At 44.3% G+C, this 12,312-nt stretch overlaps 1 protein-coding gene across 1 annotated transcript; it reads left to right on the top strand.

Moving 5' to 3' along the window:
- The first annotated feature begins 553 nt into the window (after positions 1-553).
- Positions 554-2,609, top strand: LOC128746399 (zinc finger protein 883-like). The gene is made up of 2 exons (XM_053843449.1): positions 554-938; positions 1,037-2,609. Exons 1-2 carry the CDS (start codon positions 640-642, stop codon positions 2,607-2,609), a joined length of 1,872 nt encoding a protein of 623 aa, XP_053699424.1. The 5' UTR covers positions 554-639.
- The last annotated feature ends 9,703 nt before the right edge of the window (positions 2,610-12,312 follow it).

The raw sequence follows: 12,312 nt of genomic DNA, 5'->3' as shown, positions 1-12,312 counted from the left end.
TTCGTAATATTTGAACAGCATTTTTGACAGTTCCCCAATACATCGCACATTTTCTTTCCGCGCGTTCACGGTAAAACTAATGGAATATGCGGAAAGAAAACGTGCGATGTATTAGGGAAATGTCAAAAATGCTGTTCAAATATTACGAATACGTCCGCCATTATGGCTCGTACAAAGCTGGATAGCTTAATTAATAACTTGCAGCACTCTTTGAATGTCACGAAGCACGTTTGGTTTGGACGAAAACTGAGAGCGTAGGGCTGGTGTGGACGAAAATGGACAATATTGGAGGTGATGGGACGGTTTTAAAGGCCGAAAAATACAGTACGTCCTTTGTGAACGACGCTGCGCAGAAGGGCAATTTGAATGAAATTCACTTAAATTTGGATAGTATTATTTTTCTGTGTAGAATCAAAAATACCAAACAAAAACAGCAAGAAAGTGACGTTTCGGCCAGGTCGGCAAGGCAGCCGCTGATTTGCTGAATGCGAAAGTAGAAAACGTAAAACAGCAAACTGATTAATCCGGTTATTGAAGAAATAAATTCGATTAAAAACCTCTAGACTTAATAATAGTAATAATTAGGCATAGTGTTTGTTTACGTACGCTTGTGTTTTGAAAGTTCCTTCATGTTTAAAGATGGAGATCAAAGTGGAAGAATCCTCCCCAACGAAGGCGACCAATTCGACTACAATAAAGACGGAAGAAATCACGATAACTGATATTTATACTCAGTGTGATGGAGTGAAGAACGAAGTTTTGGATTTCAATAGTGACTTTGGTCCGGCACCGGTAACAACCGTACCATTGTTAGAAGGTGCAAAGGTGAAACGAGAACCAGCAACAGCAGACAGCGCCGAAAAGGTCCATGAAATAGAAACGCCGGCACTGACGGTGACAAAAACAGCTGATGGCGAAAATGCAGCCTCCAGTAGCAGGTAACTGTTATCTCTTCATTTGCTTTAACAATTAAGAAGGTCCAACTAGTACCACTATTTCACCAATCTATTAAAATCAGCTTTCTTCTCCATTCCAGCGGTGCCGACGTTTCGCAACCGAAAACGAACCGCCCGCGGAAGTACTTTTGTGATCTTTGTGACCGAGGCTTCTTCACAAAAGCAAACATCAGAGTACACATGACGACGCACACCGGCGAGCGACGGTTCAAATGTGATATATGTAACCGAACTTTTAACGCAAACTATTTTCTCAAGGAACACATGGCAATAAGACATCCAACGGAAAAGCCCTGCTTAAAATGCGACCACTGCAGCAAAGAGTTTCACACGCAGGCACAAATGACCAGGCATCTGGTGTCGCACCGGACGGATCGTCCACACAAGTGCCACATGTGCGAAAAGGGTTTCAAAGATAAGAATGCGCTTAAGCGCCATATCGAACATCACGGCGACGGTCGACTGTTCGAGTGCGACATTTGCGGTTCGTCATACAAAACAACCGCTAAGCTGCTGGTGCACAAAGAAAGTCACAACCAATCCGGCGTTCCGCCGACTGAGTCGGCAGCTGCCGAAGAGGACAGCGCGGTAAGTTACGACTGTGACATTTGCGGCAAACAGTACCGGCTGAAAGCCGTTTTTAGCAGGCATTACCTGCAGCACAAGGAAACCACCGTGTACAAGTGTGATGTGTGCGAGAAAACCTTCACTACGCGGTACGGTTTAGAGCGGCACCGAGAAAGGCACGAAACAGGAGCGCGGCTGAGGCAGTGCGAAATTTGCGGCAAGACTTATGCCAGTAACTCGTCCATGGCGGCTCACATTGCCTTCCACAAAGGAGAATTTACCTGCGATATCTGCAACAATCGGTTTACCACGCGAAAAAATTTGGAAACGCATCTGAAAATTCATACCGGAGAGCAACCGTTCAAGTGTGATTTGTGCGGTAAAAAGTATAACACGGAAAAGCGACTCCAGGATCATATCACTGTGAATCATACTTCGGAAAAGAATTTCAAGTGTGACGTTTGTGGGAAAGCTTTTCACCTGAAGTCGCAAATAGCGCTTCACCTTACGACACATATGGTGGATTCTCCACACGAGTGTCTCACATGTGGAAAGACGTTTGGAATGAAATATATGCTTACACAGCATATGCAAATTCACCGCGAAGAGCACAAGGCTGAATGCGACATCTGCGGGCGGATGCTCAGCTCGAAAAGTTCCCTCAAAAGACACCGGATAAAGCATTCCGAGCAGAAGAACCTCAAATGTGAAGTGTGCGGCAAAGCTTTTCACATCATGGAACAACTGAACAAACACCTGAAGCTGCACAGTTCGGAGCGTCCGCACAAGTGCCCATGCTGCGGGAAAGGCTTTATCTATCGGGATACGCTCGCACTGCACATGGTCACGCACACCAACGAGCGAAAGTACAGCTGTGACATCTGTGGTGTGTCGTACAAATTTTCCAGCACCCTGCTGGCTCACAAACGGATTCACACATCCGATGGGCCGAAAGTGTACGGTTGCGGGATCTGTGGGACGTCCTACACGTGGTCCCGAAGTCTGATAGACCATCAGAAAAAAATGCATGCTAACGTTGTCGTACCGTCGTCGAATGGTTTGAAAATTAAACAATCGCAGGACTAACGCATGGTACGACTACCAACTTTCAGGTCGGACCTAGTTTTAAGCTGAGAAGATAGCAAAGCTACTTGTGCAATTGTTACAATAAAAAATTTATAGAAGCACAATTTGTAATCGACATTGCCGAATATCTGCTTGATTTTCCGTAAATATCACACAAGCTAGAAACAATGAAGTGAGGTACACACAAACAATTCAAAATGTCACGTTACGTATCGCAGTAGGCATTGAACGTATCATGCGTAATTGCAATGAGAAACTCTACATATCCGCTTGTGAGCTGCCTTTACAACTGAATTATCTCGCATTACGTCTACGTTGTTTGATGTACTGAAACAATCGTTAAATCTTTAGAAATCTGGAAGTGCCATCAGAAACGTAAAGGCAGCTGATCCTAAAACTGATTCGAAAGTGGTGGTGGTTCTTTACCAACAGAGCTTGTGACAGCAATTTTGCAATCACGCAGCAAAATCTGATCTGGAAGCACAAAAACGCTCAAGGAAATTCCACGAGAATTTGATGTCGAAGCAGCAGCAAGCAAATTGCAATGAATCGGCAAATGTGGTTTCCCTCAGAGCTCGTGGTGGAATCCGTGCTGCTGTTTAGGGTCGATGCGCCACTTCGCTTGCTCTTGCAGTCAGCCTATTAGCCAACAGCTCTTTCGAACAACGTGAATTTTAAGAAATCTGGAAGTAATTAACATTGTTCCAGCTATTCAGGATATTAGAAGAAATGTTCGTAATTACCGTAGAAAGCTCAGATTGACGTGGTTCATACCGACCTCAAAATAGCATTACGTTGTGGGGTGTGAAACTAGGAGCAACCTGGGGCGTTCGCTGTTAACGATATTTTTCAACGATATTGCATCTTTGCTCGATGGTGAGTGATTGCAAACTCACTTACGCTGACGGTCTGAAATTATATTCTGTGGGGAGATGTATCGATGAGAAAATTGCATTCCCAGTTATCATATTTGTAGACGATTATTCATCACCCACGCATCACCTGTTCATCGATTTCAAACCCGCATATGATTGTGTAAACCGACAAAAGGCTTTCCGGGTAAGCTTACTAGAACTAAAACGCTGAAGAACTAAAACGCCTGTATCCTCATCTCAAAGGCCTACCGATTCAATCGTATTATGATGCTCGCCCCCGCATCTTAATCGGAATGAAACACACTCAACTTGGACTGATATTGAAAAGCCGTGAGGGAGAGATGGGTTAGCCGATTGCGATGAAGACACGACTAGGGTGGACTGTCTGTGGAGGATTGCAAGCCGGAGACACACCCAATATGTTCCATTATACATTACACGTGCGAGCCTGCAATGAAGATACTGATGAAGATCTACATCAAGGGATGAAGGTGACGTCATGAAACCAACTAAGGTACTTCTAGCTCCTGAAGACGAGCGAGCCCAGTCGCTTTTATTGTCCCGTACGCGCTTTAACGGTGAACGCTATGAAACAGGTTTGCTCTGGCGCTATGACGATGTGCGTTTACCGAATAACAAAGTGTAATCAAGTAGGCAATCGTATGCTTGGTTACGCAGTTATAGCAACATAAGCTTGTTAATTTTTCATAACAGTTAGTTACACATTTGCTCTCGTTCAATACAGACTAGTTTCATTAGTTCTGTTTTATTCCTGAAACGTCCATTTACAATAGGTTATGGGCACGATCAAGGATTCGGCGCATGGAATTCCTCAGTTCAGCGGAGGTCCAGGTTTCCATAACTGGAGTTTCCGAGTCCGGATGTTCCTGGATGCAGCAGGAGTTATGAATACGCTTACTGAAGATCCCCCGTTGGTGGCCGAAGAAAGGCAGAAATTCGGTGAAGCGGACAGGAAAGCCAAATCGTTATTGATTAGTTTCCTTGGAGACGACTGTCTGGAGATTATTCGTGAAAAATCTACTGCGAAGCAAATGTGGCAAGCTCTGGAAAATTGCTTTGCGAAGAAGTCCCTTGTAACTCAAAACTTGGTCCGGAAGCAGCTTGGAAGGCTGAAGATGAACGAAGGTGAATCGATGCGGAACCATCTAGTAATCTTTGAAGGTTTGATTCGACAACTAGCAGTGGCATGTGCTCAACTAGCGGAAGCTGACCTGATTGTGATGTTGTTCGGAACCCTTCCGGAATGTTATGATCCATTAATTACGGCGCTGGAAAATCGCAGCGATGACGAGTTAACGGTGGACCTGGTCAAACAAAAGCTCTTGGCAGAGGAGGTAAAGCTGCTTGACAGACAGAAAGATTCGTCGGAAAAATCAACAGCATTCGTTGGTGAAAAAGGTAGAGGTAAACCTAAATTTTTCAACGGCAAGTGCCACAAATGCGGCCGAAAAGGGCACATGAAAAAGGATTGTCGGCAAAAAGGTATCATGGAAGCTAACGTCGCTACAGGCAGCAAAGCAGTTAGTTTCATGATCAAACGCAAAGAAGCAATAGGGCCGCGTAGTGAAAAATTGATTTTCAAGCTGGATTCTGGATCAAGTGACCATTTAGTCAATGATGCCAGTGTGTTCTCGTCGTCGTCAACCTTGTGCAAACCAATTGTTATCCAAGTTGCAAAGGATGGTGAAACTCTTATAGCGAAAACGAAGGGTGTAATTGATGGCTGTAGTAATGAGCAAGTTTCAGTAAATATCAACGAAGTGCTTTATATTCCCGAGTTACGAGATAACTTGATGTCGGTCAAACGGTTGACTAAGGCAGGGATTTCCGTGCTGTTTGCTGGGAAGCAGGCTTTTCTTCGTAAAAATGATCAGATTATTGCGACGGCAGAGCTGAGAAACAGTTTGTACGAGTTGGAAATTAGCATTGATTCGCGAACTGTATATTTATGCGAAGCGGAAACAAGTGAATTGTGGCATCGACGAATGGGACATCCCAGTGATCAAGCAATGTCACTATTAGTGCAACATGATATGGTTACTGGTATCAATGTAAAGCCGAAACCAATTGGTTTCTGTGATCCTTGTGTGCAAGGCAAACAATGCCGTGAACCCTTCAACGGAACTAGACAGCGTGCAACTAGACCGTTGGAAAGGATTCACTCGGATGTATGTGGTCCCATTGATCCCGCGGCGTGGGACGGTTCGAGATACGTTCTATCGTTCATAGATGATTACACCCATTTTTCGGTAATCTATCTCTTGCGTAAGAAGTCTCAAGTGTTCGAGAAACTTCGTGAATTCGAAGCTATGGCGAAGGCGGCTACATGTAGTACCATTTCAAAACTGACGGTGGACCAAGGTAGAGAATACGGTTCAAACGAACAGAAGCAGTGGTTCAAGTCAAAAGGAATCCAAGTCGAGTCAACGGTTGCATACACACCTCAACAAAACGGTGTTGCTGAGCGTTTTAATAGGACGCTTATAGAAAAAGTTCGGGCAATGTTGTTGGACTCTCAGGTTCCAAAGCATATGTGGTCAGAAGCTGCTCTTACTGGTGTTTATTTGCTGAACCGAAGCCCGACGACCAGTCTGTCGTGTAAGATGACTCCTGCGGAACTCTGGTTTGGTGTTAAACCGAATTTGAAAAAGCTACGTATTTTCGGTTGCAAAGCTTTTGCGTGGGTTCTAAACCAAATGAGGAAGAAATTAGATGCAAAGAGTGTAGAAGTTGTCATGATGGGTTACGCACCAAACGGTTACCGACTGTGGGACAGGACGCGCAAAAAGATCATCGTAGCTCGTGATGTGAAATTCAACGAAAGCTGTTTTCCGTATGCCACTGAATCAGATGTCCGGCAAACTCCCTTAGTTGTACCGTACCAGTTTGAACAAGAGGGGGAAAAAGAAGCTGATGTTCAACGTGCTACAGAAGCAGACGAAGACGATGAAAACTTCCATAATGCAAGCGAGAATCTTGATGTCAACGTTGATGAAGAACGCGATAGTCCAGGATCATCAGCGCTCCCTTCACAATCAGAACATCACGAGTCTCAAGGACAAACGTTGATGAGGCGCAGTGAACGGGAGCGCACTCTTCCTGGTAAGTTTTTGGATTACTTCGTTGGTTACGGAGCAACTTCTGGCAGTGACTTTCCCACAGATATCCCACAAAGCTTCAACGACGTTTCTGGACGTGATGATTGTGAAGACTGGCTACAGGCAGTGCAGAGCGAACTCGAATCTCTTAAGGCGAATGACGTGTGGCAGCTAATGACGTGTCCGGCTGGAGTGAAACCACTTAAATCGAAATGGGTATTTCGTTTAAAGGAGGACGAGAATGGTCGAGCAGTGCGCTACAAAGCACGGTTAGTAGCAAAGGGCTACCTACAGAAGGCAGGAACAGATTTCCAGGAGACCTACGCGCCGGTTGCTAGATTGGCCACTATCCGGGTTGTACTAGCGGTTGGAGTTCACCACCAATTTCATTTTCATCAAATGGATGTGCGCACAGCTTTCTTGCACGGTCAGCTCAAGGAAACAATCTACATGGAGATCCCGGACGGTGTGTCTAAGAAGCCTGGACAAACTTGGAAATTGAACAAGTCGCTATACGGATTAAAACAATCTCCACGTTGTTGGAATGAGCGATTCAACGAAGAACTTTTAAAGTTGGGTTTCTCAAGATCTAAGAATGATTATTGTCTGTACACAAAATTAGACGATAACGATGAACTCTTCCTGATAATTTATGTCGATGATCTGTTGATTGCGGGTCGTAACTTGATCTCCATCAAGAGTTTGAAGAGTAAGTTGACCGAGGTTTTCGAAATGTCTGACTGTGGCGAACTGCGTCATTTCTTAGGAATCAAAGTCGATTACAATTATGAGACCGGTATTATGAAGCTATCGCAAAAGGCAAGCATTGATCGACTGATGAGAAATTTCCAGATGAGTGACTGCAATTCTGTTAAAACCCCGATGGAGAAAGGTTTGTCACTGGATCAGTCAGGACCGAATACAGCGGAACCATACCGTGAACTGCTGGGATCTTTGATGTATCTCATGCTGTGCGTAAGACCTGATATTTGTTTTCCAGTTGGATATCTTGGACGATTCCAGCAGAACCCTACAGTACAACATTGGAAGGCGCTGAAACGTGTTGTTAGGTATCTTCAAGGTACTAGGGATCTAGTTTTGCAATATACAAGGAGAGACATTAGTAAGCCATTAGTCGGATATGCAGATGCAGATTGGGCATCCGATGTAAGCGATCGAAAATCGATTAGCGGATATCTGTTTAAGGTCTTCGAATGTACCGTGGATTGGAGCAGTAAGAAGCAATCAACTGTAGCCACATCATCAAGTGAGGCTGAGTATGTGGCACTTAGCATGGCATCATCAGAATCAATCTGGCTTCAAGGCATCCTGAAGGATTTGAATATTACAAGCTCACCGGTTACTATTTATGAGGATAACAGAGGCTCCATACATATGGCAAAGAACATGGAATCTAAGCGAACACGACATATCGATATAAAACATCATTTCATTCGTGATAACGTTGCTTCAGGACTATTGAAAATAGAGCCAATAAACACCGAGGACCAAATCGCAGACATCTTTACGAAGGCACTGGATTACAATCGTTTCAAGATTCTTCGTACCAGTCTAGGATTAACCGATTGAGAGGGGGTGTAATCAAGTAGGCAATCGTATGCTTGGTTACGCAGTTATAGCAACATAAGCTTGTTAATTTTTCATAACAGTTAGTTACACATTTGCTCTCGTTCAATACAGACTAGTTTCATTAGTTCTGTTTTATTCCTGAAACGTCCATTTACAATACAAAGAGATGGCGCTACGTCGCCAACAGATTTTGGAGAAGCGCATGGCAAAGGACAAACAACTGGCAGAAGTGCTGCAGCAGAAAATAACGGATTACCAGGCGAAAGGATATATTCGCAAGCTTGTCGACGGCGAAGTAAAGTGGCAACCCTCATGGTTCCTACCAATATTCCCAGTCACTAACCCGAACAAGCCCGGAAAATCTCTGAATTCTGCCCTTTTAAAAGGACCGGATTTGCTCTCTCCGCTATTCGCGGTTCTTCTACGATTTCGCTTACATTCTGTTGCAGTTACTGGAGATATTCCGGAGATGTATCATCAGGTGTTAATTCGCGAAGACGATCAACAATACCAATGCTTCTTTTGGACGGATGAAAACGGAAATCTTGCAGTGTACGTCATGACTTTTGGGGCCTGTTGTTCTCCCAGTAGCGCTCAATACGTGAAAAATATCAACGCGGAGCGGTTCAAGAATATATATCCCGAAGCATACGAAGCCATTACCAAGCTATACTACGTAGATGACACGCTGATTAGCGTGGTCTGCGAGGAAGATGTCAAATATGTACATGCGCAGGGTGGGTTCGAAATGCGGAACTGGATCAGCAATTCCAGACGAGTGACATTAGCGTTGCAAGAAGTGAATACGGAGGAAAAAAGTCTTGACATATCACCTGAGTTATCCACTGAGAAGGTATTGGGTATGTGGTGGAATACGACGTCCGACACATTCACCTATAAGGTCGGCTGGAATCGGTATGATGAAGCTTTGCTAAAAGGCAAGCGACGCCCAACTAAACGCGAAGTGTTGCGAGTTCTCATGACCATATTTGACCCCCTCGGATTCCTAGCCCACTTTCTAGCCCATCTAGAGATATTGCTACAGGATATTTGGCGGTCTGCTATCAGTTGGGATGAGGAAGTAGGAGATGCAGCATTCGCGGACTGGGTCACCTGGCTCAAGTATTGCCCAATGTCGAAAAAGTGCAAATCGCTCGATGCTACAATATCAGATGTTCATTCAGCGAAGCTGACGAGATGCAACTGCACACCTTTGTAGATTCCCGTAGAAGTGGAATGGCAGCTGTATGCTTTCTTCGTTTCGTCAAGAACGGTATACACCACTTCTCTTGTTACTTCTAAAACCAGAGTAGCGCCGCTAAAACTCATCTCGATTCCTCGGCTGGAGCTGCAAGCAGCTGTAATAGGAACAAGGCTAAGTCATACAATTATCGAGACGCTGCCAGTCAAAATTACGAACAAATTCTACTGGACAGATTCAAGAGCCGTTTTGTGTTGGCTCAACTCCGATCATCGGCGATACACTCAGTTCGTTGGGTTTAGAGTTACTGAGATTCTAGAAGCTACGGAAGCGCATGAATGGCGGTACGTACCAAGCAAACTAAACGTAGCTGATGATGGAACAAAAAGGGACTCACGTCCTGATCTGTCCCCGCTAAGTAGGTGGTTCAACGGTCCTGACTTTCTCTGGGCAACTGAAGATAAATGGCCAAAGTCGCTGATCCGTGGTGATACAACTGACGCTGAACTGGTAGCAAATGTCTCATTTCATTACGCTTTTCCAGATTCAATCATTTGCGCCAAGAACTACTCTAGCTGGAAACGTTTGAGAAATGTAGTTGCACGTGTACTACGATTCACCAGAAACTGCCAATTGAAACAATGCAAAAAGCAGATTTCAACCGGTTCTCTGGACAGAGATGAACTTTGCACAGCGGAAGCATACCTGATTCGACTCGCCCAGCAAGAGGGCTACCCTGAAGAAGTTTCCATCGTACGGAATCTATCGAAAACTGGAGTAAAACAGCAAGCAGTCCTTCCGAAGTCTAGCCCGTTGTACAAGCTCGCACAGCAGCTAGATGAAAGGGGTATACTTCGTATGAGAACCCGTATCGCAGCCTGCCAGTCAAACCCATCATCCTACCACGTAAACACTACATTACTAGCTTAATCGTAACACACTATCACAATAAATACAACCATCAAAGCCACGAAACGGTGATAAACGAATTGCGACAAAGATATCAAATTAGCCGCACACGCTCGTGCTTAAACCAAGTTCGCAAAGACTGTCAAAGATGCAAGAACGGAAATGCGGCACCGAATCCTCCATTAATGGCAGATTTACCACCTGGTCGACGGGCAGCCTTTTCACGTCCACTCACACACACAGGCATCGACTACGTTGGGCCAATTGAAGTTGCCGTTGACAAAAGGACCGAAAAACGTTGGGGAATGCTAGCCACATGCTTGACTGTTCGGGCAGTACATATTGAAGTGGTCTACTCATTGACGTCTAGTTATTGTATCATCGCAATTCGAAGTTTTAAAGCTCGTCGTGGACAACCTCGACAGTTTTATAGTGATAGGGGAACTAACTTTATCGGAGCGCAGCGGGAGTTGAAGAGACTTGAAAACGTGATCGATCATGACGAGATCATGAAGGAGTTTACCAGCGAGGAGACCGAATGGGTATTCAATCCTCCACAAGCACCACACATGGGAGGAAGCTGGGAACGGCTAATTCGCACAGTGCAGAGAAACCTGATGGCCGTCTGCACAACAAAGAAACCGTCCGATGAAGTGCTCCGCAATACTCTAATTGAGATAGAAAATGTGGTGAACTCTCGGTCACTCACGTTCGTGCCAACAGATGGCGACTCTGCCCCGGCTCTCACCCTAAATCATTTCCTTCTTGGGTAGTCTAACGGCGTAAAACCGCTTGTCATAAGCTGCGACAGCGGACTTGCTCTCAAGCAAAACTGGTGTACCTCTCAGATTCTCGCCAAAATATTCTGGAAACGATGGATTACAGATTATCTACCGGAAATCACTCGTCGGTCGAAATGGTTTCATCCTGTGAACCCAATCGTTGTTGGAGACGTCGTGGTCATTGTGGACCACAAGCTACCGCGCAACTGCTGGCCGAAGGGACGGGTCATTGGCGCTACCATTAGTCGGGATAATCTAGTCCGTGTTGCGACCGTACGAACGAATGTTGGAGTCTACCAGCGGCCAGTCACACAGCTAGCGATTATGGATGTTCAGCACGTTGAACCGTAAGTCAACTGGAGGTTGATGTACCCTGGGGGGAGTGTTGGCCGACGCGCTAACTTACCTTACCATAGCTATCCGATTGCTCGCAGCCCTGCGGCGACAGAAAAAACGTCAAGGAATGACAGATTGCTAAAATAATGTTTACTAATGATGAATAAATGTTTAGTTCGATTCCTGGTAACACGTGAAACTTAATACTAAGGGAAAATTACTGCTGCTATATTATAATTATCATTAAAGTACTTAAAATTTACTCGTTTATAAAAAAATCCTTATCTAGTGCTTAATATCTAAACTTAAATTGATACCTTATATCTGTACTATACTTACTATATCTATATTTACCTAGTGATCAACGCATCAAACCCGCAAAAGAATTTGATAACCTAAATTTATAATTTGTCGATACATGATTGGTAAGATACACGATAATGCCAAAATATTACTAAGCTATAAATAATTGTACGCATTCTATTAGAACAGCTCTTGAACATCATTAGATTAGATATCATTAGATATCATTAGATTTGTTCTGCGATGTGTACGCAAGCTAGTTATTGCCTGTGATTATTAGTTGTTTTTACCCTGTAAACTGTTTGTTTTAATCGCTACGAGCAATCATTTCTATAAGTGAATGTGTATACTCTGCAGTGGAGGAAAAATTTTCGCAATTCGTGCTTTAATTGTCGCTATAAACGATTTTCTGTACGGCCGTTTTATTATCAGTTGGTCTTCGCCAGTTCGATCCCGTGATATTTCTTTTGTGCGCTATCCGGCATAACACATAACACAAACGAGATTGTATACGCACCGGTGCTGCTGACAAGCTACATAGAGAGTCATGGAGAAAAAACTGTGTGGGGAATGCAAGCAGTCGATCAA

Source organism: Sabethes cyaneus, chromosome 1, assembly GCF_943734655.1.
Source record: "Sabethes cyaneus chromosome 1, idSabCyanKW18_F2, whole genome shotgun sequence".
In the NCBI taxonomy this organism is placed as follows: Eukaryota; Metazoa; Arthropoda; class Insecta; order Diptera; family Culicidae; genus Sabethes; species Sabethes cyaneus.
This window is presented reverse-complemented; position numbering and strand designations above follow the sequence as displayed.